The following is a 15,320-nucleotide window of genomic DNA, read 5'->3' as shown; positions in this document are numbered from 1 at the left end:
CTGTAACTATACTCTGTTTAGCAGTATAGTTATCTACAATTGTGTTGTTGATTTCTAGGGCCGTAATGAGGTTGAGGGCGCTTCTGGCAAACCACTGCGTTTGCACCCTTCCCTCCCACAAAAAAATGGGAATATAATATGTATTTGACAAGCCACGTGCATTTTGTATAGGTATAAATGTATAATTATGCTACAAATACACGCATACCTTACCTACCTATTTTACGAGAATATTACAATATTACAAAATATTCAATGCATAATGAATTGTAAATATTTCAAATTTTCTGCTCCAACAGCCTTAACATAAATAATTCTTGTACAATAAAAATAGAACAAGACTACTATAGTAATTTGTTAAATTAAATAAATATTTTTCAAATATTACATGAAAAATTATTATATAACTATTATAGTATTGAAATTTGCGCCACACACCCTATTGCCATGAACTGAATACGGGCCTATTGATTTCTATACCTACTAAATTTAATCAATAGCCAATAATTATTTTTTTTATCATGGATATATTAATTTATCACCTACCTAAGCATGGGTCATTCACCCCATTTATTTTTATTTTACATGGATAATTAGATTAAAAAAATATATACTCCCTTTGAGTTGAGACTGATCCTGTTTTGTGTTCTTTATATCAAAACACATAAATGTAAAAACAAAACGCAATGTAAATTAGACATTATGAATATTCATTTCTACAAAAAGTAATTCATAACACTACACTAAATATTGAAAACAAATTATATAAGTTAAATTAAACATTACAATGCTTGTTTAAATAAAATTCACGATTTTTTTTTTTTACATATAATACAAATTAATAAGGTGGTGGTTGTAAACCATACGGATGTCCTTGTTGTGGTTGTTGAGGATTTTGCATCTGTCTTTGCATGTGATGTTGTTGTTGTTGTTGTTGCTGTTGTTGCTGTTGCTGTTGTTGTTGTTGCTGCTGTTGTTGCATAGCCATTATATGTCGAATACGTTGTTGACTAAATTGCTAAAATAAAAAAAAAATAATATTTTTACATAATTTTACTTACAAAGTTAATTGGATGAACTAGACAAATTTTTATTTATTCATAATATTTACCTGATGGTATTGAGAATGTGGTCCTTGTTGATTCGGACCAGTTGGACGAGTATATGGTGGTGCTGGATTCTGTGGGCCACTCATTGGATTCATTGGCACGTTTTGATTCTATTAGTTTTGATCATTGATAGAAAATAATATTTATTTTAAATAACAATTTAAAAAATAATTAAAATGTTACTCGAAAAAATGTATGTAAAATAAACATTTAGAATCTTTTATATTCTTGTCAAAAGTAATCTTTTCAAGTTTTTTTTTCCTTTTTAAATACTATACTCTATTCTGATTAAGATTACATAATCTTCATAAATATCAATAAATTGTATTAAATTTAAGAAAAAAAAAATTAAGGAAAAAAGAACAAACTTATGAATAATGTAAGCTAAAAATTAGATTAAATTATTTTATTTGTAATCTATATGGGTGTATGATTCTATTTGAATGGATAAAATAGTAATAGGTAGATATGAATTATTAAAAAAAAAAGTGATTAAAACACATTATACATTCATATAATAAATATTGTATTATGTATTAAGTATTTATTAAAAACATTGTATTTCAGATTTTCAGATTAGTTTGATATTTTAATAATATCAAATGGTATTTATAAGACAATAAAAAGGACCTTACCATCCTCTCTAACCCACTTAAAAGTAATTCATAATTGAGTTTTATACATGTTTTTAAATATAGCAAGAAAACCTTTTCATAATCATAATTTCAGAATTGGTTCTACATAGTTTTAGTGAATACCATTAAGTTGATAATTTATGTAATGCGATTAATGTGAATATAGTGTTCATATTAAAATTTATAATATCTATTTATTCTAAAATATAAATTTCTTAAATCTATGAAGGAGTTTAAGAGTGTAATGGAGAAGTAAAATAATTATGTTTATTATACCTTATTTTTATATGCTTGGACATTATACTTGAATTATTAAATATTAACATTTAAAAAATGATTTAAGCTAAAATGTCTACCAAAAATCAAATAAATTGTCCTTGTAAGTGGCGTAGCCAGGGGGAAGAGCTGAGGGGGCTGCAGCCCCTTGAAATATCAAGAAAATTTAAAAATTATTTTAATTTTTAATGGTCTATGAAAATCGCTACAAAAATCTTAAATTGTATTTTATGAAGATCAGCCCTCCCCCGAAAAAAATCCTAGCTTTGCCACTGTGTCCACTAGTTGATAAAAATGAATTTCATACGAACTGACTACTTAGCAACAAAGTTAATTAAATACTATACATAATCTTCTTGCATTTCTGGATGAAAATAAAGTAATTATGATACTAAAACATTAGTAAAGACAAGTAAAGTAAGACATTAATATTTTTTCAAAAAACCATCCCAATTTCTACAACCAATCTATAGATGTATGGACATTTAATGACACGGACATTTTGTGGCCAAAAATGGGTAATAATATTAGTTGTATAATTTAATAATTTATATTTTAAACAGTATAATGAATTTTGTAATTATTTAATTTGATTAAGTACTACATTTTTTGTCAAAATGAATAAAAAAAATTGTAAATTTGTTCATTTTTCTTTGGTAAATTGGTTGTTCTTTATTCCCTGTTCTTTTTTTGTTTGGTTTATTCCCTGTTCTTTTTTTCTTGGTATTTTTTACAGATTACCTTAGATTCTACAAGAGTAATGTTATCCATGAATTTGTATTTTACTTGTTTTAATTGGGGACAAATAATATTAAACAATACAGTTCCAAAAACATTTTAAAGATAAATTGGTGAATGGTGAAACCATGATAGATAAATAAAAAATATTAATGTTTAATTTAAGTACTTACTTGCATATATGGAGGTCTCATTCCAGGTTGTTGTCCTACATAACCCCCATAGTTTTGATTCATACCTAATAAATAGGTACAATGTTTAAAATTCAATTTTATAATGCAATTATTTATGGACTTACTTTGTTGCATATTGGAATACATTTGTGTTGGTTGCTGTGTTGGATACATTTGCGGAGTATTTTGCTGAGGAGGCTGAATTGGTACATTATTTTGTCCTCTTCTAATGACACAAGTATATTATAAGATAAAAATAATTTTATTATCGATCATCAATTGAATAATAATTTACCTTATAAATTGCTGTCTAGGCATAGGTTGGAAATTGGGATTCATATTTGGTTGCTGTCCTGTTTGACCCATGTATTGGTTAGTGGGTAACCGCATACGAAGCATATGACTCAATGCTTGTTTAGAAGTATTTCCTGGACGATCAAATCTTGATCCTGGACCTGGGACAGGTGTTGGAGGCACTTGTTGAGGATAAAAGTTAGGACCTCCTTGTGGTGCTTGCTGACCATAACTACCCCACTGAGGATTTTGAGTTGGAGTTGGTCCAGGAGCTGGTCCAGGAACTGGAACAGGACCAGCACTAGGAACTGGACCTGGACCTGGTTGCATGGGAAACATACCTCCACTATACCCCATATGCTGACCTTGTGAATTCTATTATAAATATATAAAATTAACTAGGATTTAAATAGGACTTCAAATTATTAATTATTTATATTATATATTTATTATTTATAAGTATTAACTATGATAATAATCATTGATAATCAAAACTAAAATATACATTTTCTTAGTATTAAATGGAAACATTATAATTAGGACTGTGAATTTGATGACCTAAAAAAAACTAAGAAAATGTCTCATCAAAAATGTAATTATACTTTAATAAAACAATTATTGCATCAAAAATATTACTTATGCAAAATTTATAAAATTTAATATCTATTGTACATAGAAAATATACAGGAAAAAAGTAGTATAGCTAAAATTAGAAAAAAGATTCAAAGTTAATTGAAATCTCAGCATAATTATAATATTCTTCTAAAAACTATATTAAGTTGTTAAAATTGTTCATAAAATAATTATTTATGTATAAGTATTATTATAAATAAATAATTAATATTGCTATTGTGCTATATTCTACTGAGTAGTATTATGTACGATATAAAAATGTTTATAATTATTAAATATTAGTTATGTAGCTACCTGCATTTGTGGATGCATTTGAGGACCTGGTCCCATTTGAGCATTAGGAGTCATAGGTGACATAGGTGGAGGTTGTTGTTGTTTCTTACGTCTAGGATTGGGGGGTCCTCCTTGAGTTTTCATATTACGTTTAACACCTCTACCTGGTGACTCAGGTACTGAAGATGGTGTATCTGGACGTCCTGGCCCTGAACCCATGTTCATCCCAGAACTAACTCCTTTGATCTGATTACAATAAACACAAGGACACTACTTTACAAATGAATGTACTGTTCTTTTCAATTTCCCAGAAAAAATGTTAACTTAAAAGCCCCATATAATAGAAATTAAAACACTTCGTAAATCAAATATAAAAATAAATAAATTATAATAAATTATAATAATAAAACATAAACTAATCATCAAAATATTAACATATTCATAAGTATAAAATATTTTGATAAAAACATCAAAAAAAGAATGTTTAATTAATAATAAATAAGAATAGATTAAAAATCTAGTACTTACAGGTTTTTCTTGAGGAGGTTCTAAATCCTCAGGAGGTAAAGGCAAAGGTTCTAAGAAATATGATGCCGACTTCACTAATGAATGTGTATGGAATTTAAGCATCCTGTGATTTTCTTCATACCATAATGGTTTACGTTCAACGCGCACAGCACTAAACCATGACCATGATAATGGAGCTGGATTTTTATGTCCTTCTAATAAATCCCAAGCACTTACACGCTGTTTATCACATACTTTCAAACCTTGCTTATCATTAGAATCTAAACCAGAAGAAATCTTATTCCCTTTGATGTCAGTGCCAATTTGTTCACAGGTAATGATTTCACATTGCTGTTTGCCCAGAGGCAAAAGTTGTCTAACTTGTGAAATGGATAAAGAATGTTTTTCTCCAACTTCCTAAAAATAATATTGATAAGAATAATGTTGATGTTTATTTTCTAAAATATTTTACTTTTTTTAATTTTTTTATTAAATTTTGATAGTGTTTTCGATTTTCTTCTCCTTTTTCAGTTTGAGAATCAGTTACAAGAGTTGAATGTATTAAAGTAGCCAACATATCTATTACCGTGTTAAACAATTTCCTACAATATAATATTAGAAATTATTTTTAAGCTATGGGTTTTTTTTTTAACAAACAGCTTACGTGTTATTAGTTAAATCTATCACTGAATATGTCACAAGCTGCACAAAAAGAACTGCCCAATCAGTTGTCAAAGCAGTACTTCGCTGAATTGTATCAAACATGCCTCCTACTAAGCTAAACCTCAATGCAAGTGCGTCTTGCGCGGCATCTACTTCTTTATTGCTGGCACAACCTTCTTGAATTCCAAGACGTTCCTATTAACAATAATAATATATAAAGAACCTCGTCTAAGGTGTTTATCAAACGTATTGATTTATTTACCTCCTTTGATAATACTAAATATTGAGACAACTGATTATGTACAGATGAAAGTAAATTTTCGCGTTGATCATCTTGTCCTTTAAGGCAACTGAGTACTAATGACAAAAATGGCTGATGATAAGCCAAAATAGCTGGCGGTGGGGGTATAGAATTAGTATTTTGAGAAGGTCGAGGGTGAGGTGGAGTGCCTTTATTACTACTTCGACTACTACTGCCACCTCCACTTACACCATGGGTAGTAATTGGAGTAACATTACCAGAATTGGAACCACCCAATCCAATCATATTTCCACTCTCTAATACTTGACCTTAAACCAATAACAATGCAAAATTAGATTCTAAGAAGAAAATTAATATATATAATATAATTTAAATATGTGTATATAATGTATAATATTGTATATCAATTTTTAAATTTAAAATAATTATTTACCAGCTACTTTTAACACTCTTCCTTGAACTGCACTAGGCAACTTTGAAATAAGTGGTGCTAATAACCACATTGAATGAGTTTTTTTAATGTTTTCACTCCTAAAACAATTTTAAAAATAAACATAAGTAATATATAAGTTGTTTGTTGTTATTAATTATAATCGTTTATAGTATACAAAATTAATTAGATACAAGTACATTATACCTTAAAAATTATTTTTTTTTAGACTATACATTTGAAATTAAGGTAATTTATTTGATCAAATATTTCATTAGAAAACAAAATTATTAAAATAACTATATTTTTCAACAATAATATATAGTAGGTATCAAATGTTGGGGTTCAGTTAAAATACCAAATTAAAACTTAACTTGACCTTTTCAATTAAGTCTTAAATTAATAACAAATACTCTTTGTTATGTCACTAGTCACTATAATCCCAAATTAAATACCATCCACTTTATACTAAGTTCAATGTTAATAACTATCTTAAAGCCATTAACTATAAAGTCAGCTTATATAATTTTGGTCATATATTCATATCTAATTAAAATCTAACCTTAATTTTCAAACACTATTTAATTATAATTTATACTATTATACATTACGCAGATTGTTAATTATATATTTTGAACAAAAAATCTAAAACGTTTAATCTGATTATTAATAATACATATTAGTTACTTGTTTTGGGTATTTAAGTTGTGTTGGAACATATCTATAGCTGCTTTAGCAACTATATCCAGCCATTGATTTAAATCAGGTGAATTTGGTGAAAATTGTTTAAACATAAGTTGCATTTCTAACCAAGACATTCTAAGAGTCCATTGATCAGAATTCTAAAAATACAAACAATAATCAAAATTAATTATTAGTACTAAGCGTTATATTAAGAAAACATTATTATTACCTCTAAAATGTTAGTAATTATTGTTCTTGAATCTAAAGAAATATCAGATCCACTTGCTGTTTCTGGATAACATATCATATGCAAAAGTCTTTGAGCCTAATCATTAAGTTATTAAATTATTTTAAAAGTTAATAATAATTTCAAAAATATTATTTTACCTGTTTTGATGATAGCATACTGTCCAAAAGCATATCTTGATGACACAATTCTTCAGGATTTTGCAAACAACGTTCTAATACCCATTCTTGACTACATATTTCTCTTAATACAAATTGTGCCAAGTCAGATAAGCCAGGTGCTTGAGTATCAGCATTTCCTAGGCTAAAAACATTTTTTAAATTAGAATTAAGTAATAATATTATGATTATATTATAATACCCTCCTAATTCCATTAGTAAATGATCAGCTGAACCACCAAGAATATCAGATGTGCCTAGAATATGGCTAATTGACAATTCACTAGGCATCTTACTTGTACCACCAGGAGTACTAACTTGGCTCGAAGGTGATTTCTTTATTGATTGATTGGGACGTTGTGCTGTAGCATCCCCAACTACTATAATAGCTTTTAATACAGCTAATAAAGGACCAACTCTTATATTATTATGAGCTGCAGCTAACAAATGTCTATCACAACTTTGTTTAATGCTGCAGCTAGAATTTGAGTTTGATATAGGGTTTGGAGATGTACCTAAAACATATTTTATACAAATATTGAAATATTATTTATTTTCAATTTTTCATTCTTGGTTTTTTATTGTGAATTCACACACCAACTGAATAAAGACTGGGTTGAGGCACTTCAGTAGTTTTAAAGAGACGTAACAATAAATGACATGTGAGTCTAGCCGATGCTTCTGCCTCTGGATCTGTATCTGCAGCTCCATGACCTTTAAAAGTATAAAATAATTAATAAATAATATATTATTATTTAAAAATCTTAAAAGTACTGGTACTTTAAAATATTTACCTTCATTACTGACTGTCAAAAGAGATGGTAAAGCTACATGTACTACAAAATCTTCCAAGGAAAAACAATGGCGGGCTAAAAATAAATAATTTGATATTCAATGATTAATTAATTTCTTATGTTCTTCTGTTGTAGATACAAAAAATCATAAAAATGTAAGGATCATAATTTATGATACTTACCAACAAGAATAGAAGTAAATAATGCTAAAGAATTGTGTACAGTGATATCGCTCATATCCACCCGTGATAAAACTTCTCCAAAAATAATGGGATTATTAGAAGAACAACACAAAGCCATCAATACCCCTGAAAAATTGTTAATATATTTATTATAGTTAATGAATTTAATCAAAATGTTTAATGATTTAATATTACCTAGCCATTCAGATGCTAATGAACTACATGATGCTGTTAATTCTGCACTAAGTATAGCTAAATCGTTTAAACGTTCAATATCCGAAGTTTCAGTAGCAACAGCTATTACAACATTACATACTAAACTGTATCGATTACTTTGGGATTCGTTTAATTGTCTATGCCAACCAGGATCAATTTTACCTGAATAAATTGACCATAATATATTCATTATTTTTATATTAATAATATAAGAAAAAAATACTAACATCCTCTTCTATAGGTCATTATTAAATCATTCATGTAACTAGAATTCCAATTTCCATGTGTCATAGTAGATGGTTGAAGATTTGCATGGAGTGTTTGTCGAATTTTTGTGTATAAAGTATTAAATGGTTCGGCTCCAGGCAGGCGACCTTTTAAAAGAGGCGCAGCAGATATGTATAAATCATACAAATGAGAAAGAACACAACGTTCAACACTTAAGCAATCTGCAGGATTTGATACATGTTTGACAACGCGGTATAGATTTTCAAAAGCACCAACTACTTGTTCTTGATTTACTAAAAATAAATAATAAACAAAATGATAATATAATTAATTTAAAACCACAGTATTTAATTGATAGCTTTTCATTACTTCATTATATATAAAAAATAATAATAATAATAAGACTATATTCTCACATAAAAGGCAACAATGATATCTACGCAATACTCCAACTATGTATAGAACTAAGGATGTTGTATAAATTCGTACTAAAGATGATCCTTTAGCAGCCAATTGTGCCTCAACGTCTGGTATATCCATTAATATCTATGAATTCAATTAAAAAGTATTAAATTAGATTAACTTCAATAAATAAATATAACATGAAAATATTATTCTGAAATATAGAGTAAATATTAGAACATTTTTGATACATTAATATTATGCCCATTCTTCTGAATTTCAAATAAAATTCTTAAATATAAGTACAAAATTAACACTTTTAACACCGCTGACGCGTATACGCGTCAACAGAGTTTATTCCATTGGGCCAGTGACACGTCAGTAACATTTATGTTTGTATCTGCCATAATTTTGTCGATTTTATTTTAATAAACTCTGATATGTACACCGGCTATAGACAATAAACTCTAAATTTAAATCTATAATTGGGTGGGTTTTCGTTATTTTTAGATTCGCGTTATCGGAATCATCTCATCCGGTATGAACAACACGGCATCACGATATAATCCACGAAATCATGAGTGGCGTTGAAAGTGTTAATGTAGGTATTAAATATGCTAGGTAACCATAAAAGTTTACTAAAATTAATTATATTCATATTTCAATAGATTTATGAACCAAGTATATTATATAATAAGTAGTCATGTTTACCTGAATACAGACATCAAGAAGTGTATTGACATTTAATGCTAACTCCATAAGATCAAATAAAAATGCTACATGTTCTTGAACTGGAAGATAATTTGAGTTGCCTATTTTAAATAATAATAAAAACATATTTTAGAATTACAATTAATATACATACCAATTTTAATATATTTATAAAAAAAAAAACATAATTATTACCAGTTGCAAATGCATTTATTGCTTCAAGTACATTGAGACTACATTGCCAAGTTACAACATGTTGATCAAAATATGATAAATTTTGTACACGAGCTGTAGTTGCTTCAAAGTTAAATTCATTTCTAGAATGTTTCTTGACTTTTCCACCTATTATTGAAGTTACACAATTTAAAATTACATATAATAATTTTTAAATAGTATTTAATATTTACCTTCAGCTATATCAATACTAAATTTCTTACTAAATAATTTACAAATATCTTTACTAATACGCTTAATAGTGTGTCTAGCATCATCTCTCATTTTACCAAAACCATACAATAATACATGCCTTTGATTACAATCATGACTTGTGGTTTCTTCATCCTAGATATTTAATAAACAAATGAATGTATTATTAAAAAAAAATTTATTTATTTTTAGTGTTTGATAAATTTACCAATGGTAAAGGAAAATGTGTAGCATATAATAAATGTCGAGATGGTCGACATTTATACATATTGTCATTAGTGTTTGTTGATGGATCATTTGATTCCAATCCTCCAATTGAAGAACCAGCAAATGGCTCAACTTTTGGAGAATCAGGTGCGTCCTTAAAAAATTTTAAAAGTGAAAAAGTATTATTTGTTGATTATATATATTATAAAAATGTATATGATTATTAATCAATACCATTGAATTCTGTTGTTCCTCTTTGATATGCTGAAGTAATTTATCAAGATCATCATCTATTTTACTATCATCATAATCCATATGCCGACTATGATGCTCCTAAAATTTATAATTAATTTAAAATTTAGAACTGTTTAAAATAATAACAAACAAATTGATACATGGTACATATTTTTTAATATTTCATATAATTGAATGAATTTAACTAAAATTATAATAAACATAAGTATTGTTATATAAGATTAAGATATTATAACAACTTATTAGATTTCACTACCTAAAGTTTAAGTCATACTTACTGGAACATTTGGTTTTAAATCAAAAAGATTGTCATCTTCCATGTGAACTTGTGCTTGAGATGGTCCAGCACCTGAAGGTGTATCTGCTGGCTTATTGCTTCCTGGTTGACATATTCCTAAGATAGTATGATTTATTAAATAAATGTTATAATTGTTGACTATATTCAATTAATTTAAAATTACCGATATTATTAGTTGATTGCAAATCCCCTCTTGATATTAATGTACACATGTATGCATCATGTGAAAATACATCATTTCGTATAAGTTCAGTAAATAAATGTACTAAATTTGTAAAAGTTGTACGACTTGTACTTGTATTATCTAAAATAATCATTATATGAGTGTAAAATTCTTTTATATTTTATGAATTAAATTCATACCAAGCACTGGTGCATCATGATCAAGAAAATGCATTAAAAGTGGTTGAAAAAGTGGTAGAGTTGCTGGTGTTGAAACAATAGAATCTTTATCTTCACTAGGGCCTCCGGGTACAATTTCTACAGACGAATCACTTTCACGACCAGTGATTTCAGCTTGGCGTTTATCTAGTAATTTAGCCACAGCCATACCACGATGTTCACCTCGTCTTAAATTACTTAGAGCCCATTCACATAAAACTTTCACAACAATTTGATCTTGTTCAACATTCTAATCAATAAAATAAAATTAGTACAATAAATTTAATATATAAAACAAATACTAATATTATATTTACATATTCAGATCTATTGTCTTTCAAAGTTTCATTTTCTGTAGGCATAGAAATATTCCCAACAGCAAGAAGTGGATTAGAATTGTCTTTAGAATTTGGTGGTAAAAATATTTTATTATATAGTGTATCTAAAGAATTATTTTGATCAATTCGCTCAAAACTGTGACGATCTAATGCATCCAAAACATTTAAAATTTTTATTGTTTTTGCTCCTAAACAGCCAAAATACAAAAATATTTGTCAAAAATAATTATTTGTAAATAATAAATGTATATTTTATTTTATGTACCAATTGATGATTTATGAAATTTATCCAAACACCATCTACCTTCTGCTGCTTGACTTCTTATTTTAACAATTTCTTCTGCTTGTTTAAGTTGTTTTCTATAAATAAAACAAAAATATTTGAAATACTTCTCAAAATTGTAGCAACCAATAATACAAATTAAGTTTAATATGTTCTAAAAGCAATTCATATTAATAATGCTAAGTCTAAAATTCTATATATTATAAATTTAGGGCTAGGATTTCTATGCAGTAAAACATTGTAAAATATGCAAAAACAATTATTTTTTTAATGTTAGTTAATAATTAATATTATTACATGCTATTAAATTAAGTTTTTAAATTTTCAAATGTGAACGACTGGTGATTAAATCAAAGATTTATATTGGCTGAAACTCTTTTCCACATCACACAATGTTGTTGGAGCATATTTAAGTAACGTGATTTGTCCCGGATTTAAAGTAATAAAAACATCTTTTTCTTCTGTTTTATATTCACCATTTATAATGTTACACATTTTTAGAAATGTTTTGATTCCTTTATTCCTCTTTAGTATTAAGTCCATTTTAGTTAAGATAAGTAGTATATTTACAATAATACGATAAATAAACTAATAATTATAGACGTTCATAAAATAAATACCATTTCAAATTAACAAGATTCTCAAAAATGTATATACATGCAATTATATGCATTATGTTCAAAATATGCAAAAAAAAATTGTACTATCTAATCAAGAATAAGCCAAACATAACTGACAATCAATCAACTTGGACTTAAGTAAAAAAACATGTATTTGTATAGAAATCATAGCCCTAATTATAATAAACATTCTTTAAATCAGTAAAAAATCAGTCACAAAGAGCAACCTTTTTAAAAGAAATAAATAATAAATAATCAAATAAACTAGTTTTATTATTGTTTATACATTTTGTTTTTTACAGGAATAATTACAAATTTATATTAAAACAAATACATATTTTAAATTACCTTAATAGAATATTATTTGTTCTCTGAGGCATTGGTAAGACTACTGGCGAACAAGGAAGAGAATCTAAAGGTGATCCATTTAGAACAAATGGAAGTTTGCCACCGCCTGAATGATTCCATGTAAGGGAAGTAGGACATTCTAATAAAATTACCTAGAAAAAAAAGTTTATTGTACAATTATTGTGAAGAATACAAATTTCAAGTTTTTTCATTACATACTTGAATTATACAGCTAAGAGGAAGTAAAATATCTCTATGATGAGGACAAGACATCATATCATTCAAGGTAGATGCAGCATTAGTAGCATTAGAAGTATTGCTAAAATATAGTTTTATTAAAGTTTTATATAAATTGTATACACTTTAGTATTATACCTTGGAACACTATTATTTGAAGCTCCTTTTGAAGTAGGGCTCTGTGGCGGATTTAAGTCGATTACTGAATTGCATATTGTATTTAATTTACGAGAACAAAAATAAACTAATTTTCTGCTAAGAAGTTCAGATTGACAAAATTCTGAACAATACTGTAAAGCTAAAGGACTTAATACTTTTAATAAACCATCTTCACTGTTAGATGATGATTTATAACGTTCAAGCATATCTAAAATCCATTGAAGAACCTCTTGCCGATCTAGTAGTCCTTCCTAAATACAATAATATATTCATCAAAATATATCATAAAAATAAAACAAGAACACAATTTACCTGATACATATATTTAATGAGAGTTGTACAATAATTCCATTGTTTAAGTGAAACTTTTTGTTCTTCGCTCATTGACAAGTAATGTGATGAACTCATTGACAAATTAGTGTTTTGATAATAATCTTGAAGTTTAGTTAGTTGTTCTTTAGTAAACTTTAACAAAGTACTCGTCCATTCTAAATTGATTAGTATATGCTATTGTAATAAGATTAGACATATAGCTGAATAAAAATGACTTACCAAGTGTAGGATCGGGCAATTGACGTTTAGATTTTATTTTTGCTTCAGACACGGCAATCGTATACGCAGAACTTAATTTTATAAACCATGTAGCACGAATTAATGGGACATTATATTCACATAATAACATAAATATTTCTTCTTTCTTGTTAAAATTGGGAGCCTGCAAAGTTTTTGAATTCTTATAATATTATTTTGAATATACGCCAAACAAAATTAAATGTTTATAAACATGATCATAAAAATCAAATATTTAATTATAGGTGCAATTAAATTAAAGTAGGTATTTTTCATTAAATACTATGTCTGGAAATAGTTTTGCTGTAGATTATGAATTGTAGATAAATCTGACTAATTTCTTTAGTTATATAATTTAAATATAGCTAAGATACTTGCCTTCTTAGAAAGTATATTTAATGGTTTAAATCCAGCTAAATCTTTAAACCAAGCTTCAACAGTAGTCTTCGATCGGGCAGTAGCAGGCCAAAAATTATCTTTTGGATTTATTTGTAACCTTTTACGCCCGGTATCCACTAAGGTATTAAGTTCTTCTTTTTTATTAATAATTGCATTGAAGAACGCACCAATTTTAGATGCTGTAATATTATAATTACGAGCTGTTCCATGTTGATGTTCATCTGATATAGTAAGTGATGTTGTGAACCCATGTTTCACATTAATAGTTGTTAATTCATCCTAACATTATAATTAAAATACATTAATCATTTAAAATAGTTTTTATTGTTTATTATAATTAAAAATCACCTCTTTTTGTTTGGGTTCTTGTGGATAAACATCGGGTGGACCAAGACGAGGCCTCTTTAATGGACGCTTCTCGTATGAAAAACCCATAATGTATGTTTATAACGTCATAAACACATCATTGTCTATGCTACCTAATGCTAGGTACTGTTAAATTTAATATCACAAAAATCGAGAAACAATAATTAACCTACATAATAACTTAGCTCGTTACTAAATATCTACTATTAGATTATCAAAACGAAAATACATAATACATTAACCAGTCTACTGGTTTAATAATTCAAATACAAAACATATACAGAAGAAAATAAAAATGTAAAGAAAAAAAAATTAATTAACTAAATTGTTGACAGTAGTTCAATAATTGTTTACGGTATTTTGTTATTATGATAAAGCAAAGTGTAGACTGTAAAGCATAATAATATTATCATATACAATACTGTATACAACCACAGAACATTCTCTGATACAACCACGGTTATACTAACTGTGATACAACTACTTCAGTGGGCATGCGTAGTAATCAGGATACTTGTATACCAGTAACTTGGAATACTTCGATCTAACCCATAGAGTAAAATTACTTACATAGTTACATAGTAAAGTTACCTAACCAAAGATCCAACCACAGATATATATATATATATAAATATATATATCTGTGGATCCAACTATTGCTCGATGCCCAGGAGGGATCGATACAAATTATCTCAGGGGCCGAACTGTACCCATACTATCAAGTAATATATTAAACAGTGTTGCCAGGTTTGTTAATTTCTCGTTTCTGTGATCTTATCAAAAAGTTTGTATTTTTCGTTCAAATGACAAATAAATAA

At 27.5% G+C, this 15,320-nt stretch overlaps 1 protein-coding gene across 2 annotated transcripts; it reads right to left on the bottom strand.

Annotated features, from left to right (window-relative positions):
* Positions 1 to 689: 689 nt before the first annotated feature.
* On the bottom strand, positions 690 to 15,085 carry LOC132917413 (mediator of RNA polymerase II transcription subunit 12). Of its 2 annotated transcripts, none has more exons than XM_060978142.1 (38): positions 14,485 to 15,085; positions 14,116 to 14,415; positions 13,720 to 13,882; positions 13,480 to 13,655; positions 13,147 to 13,418; positions 12,991 to 13,090; positions 12,772 to 12,923; positions 11,786 to 11,880; positions 11,500 to 11,708; positions 11,165 to 11,432; positions 10,965 to 11,105; positions 10,782 to 10,897; positions 10,483 to 10,581; positions 10,250 to 10,402; positions 10,023 to 10,176; positions 9,811 to 9,957; positions 9,616 to 9,716; positions 8,919 to 9,048; positions 8,502 to 8,795; positions 8,254 to 8,436; positions 8,059 to 8,184; positions 7,877 to 7,951; positions 7,680 to 7,796; positions 7,285 to 7,597; positions 7,065 to 7,227; positions 6,907 to 7,002; positions 6,681 to 6,835; positions 5,997 to 6,094; positions 5,564 to 5,871; positions 5,303 to 5,496; positions 5,111 to 5,240; positions 4,660 to 5,055; positions 4,153 to 4,401; positions 3,227 to 3,600; positions 3,057 to 3,157; positions 2,932 to 2,996; positions 1,112 to 1,219; positions 690 to 1,018 (listed from the first exon to the last, which is right to left on the bottom strand). In XM_060978142.1, exons 1-38 carry the CDS (start codon positions 14,569 to 14,571, stop codon positions 839 to 841), a joined length of 6,588 nt encoding a protein of 2,195 aa, XP_060834125.1. In that variant the 5' UTR covers positions 14,572 to 15,085; the 3' UTR covers positions 690 to 838. The 2 variants fall into 2 exon arrangements, with proteins under 2 accessions (XP_060834125.1, XP_060834126.1); XM_060978143.1 differs by having other exon boundaries at positions 4,153 to 4,377; positions 14,485 to 15,084.
* Positions 15,086 to 15,320: the final 235 nt, after the last annotated feature.

This window comes from Rhopalosiphum padi, chromosome 1 (genome assembly GCF_020882245.1).
Source record: "Rhopalosiphum padi isolate XX-2018 chromosome 1, ASM2088224v1, whole genome shotgun sequence".
NCBI lineage: Eukaryota > Metazoa > Arthropoda > Insecta > Hemiptera > Aphididae > Rhopalosiphum > Rhopalosiphum padi.
Note: the sequence above shows the minus strand (reverse complement) of the source record. Positions and strands in the feature narration are given on the sequence as shown.

Bases quoted from the DNA above. Each gene is read 5' to 3' on its own strand.
- LOC132917413 (XM_060978142.1), bottom strand. From the start codon at position 14,571: ATGGGTTTTTCATACGAGAAGCGTCCATTAAAGAGGCCTCGTCTTGGT. The intron at 13,883-14,115 runs GCAAGTATCTTA...AAAACTTTGCAG, and splicing joins TAAATATACTTTCTAAGAAG to GCTCCCAATTTTAACAAGAA. The intron at 8,185-8,253 runs GTAATATTAAAT...ACAATTTTTCAG, and splicing joins ATTAGCATCTGAATGGCTAG to GGGTATTGATGGCTTTGTGT.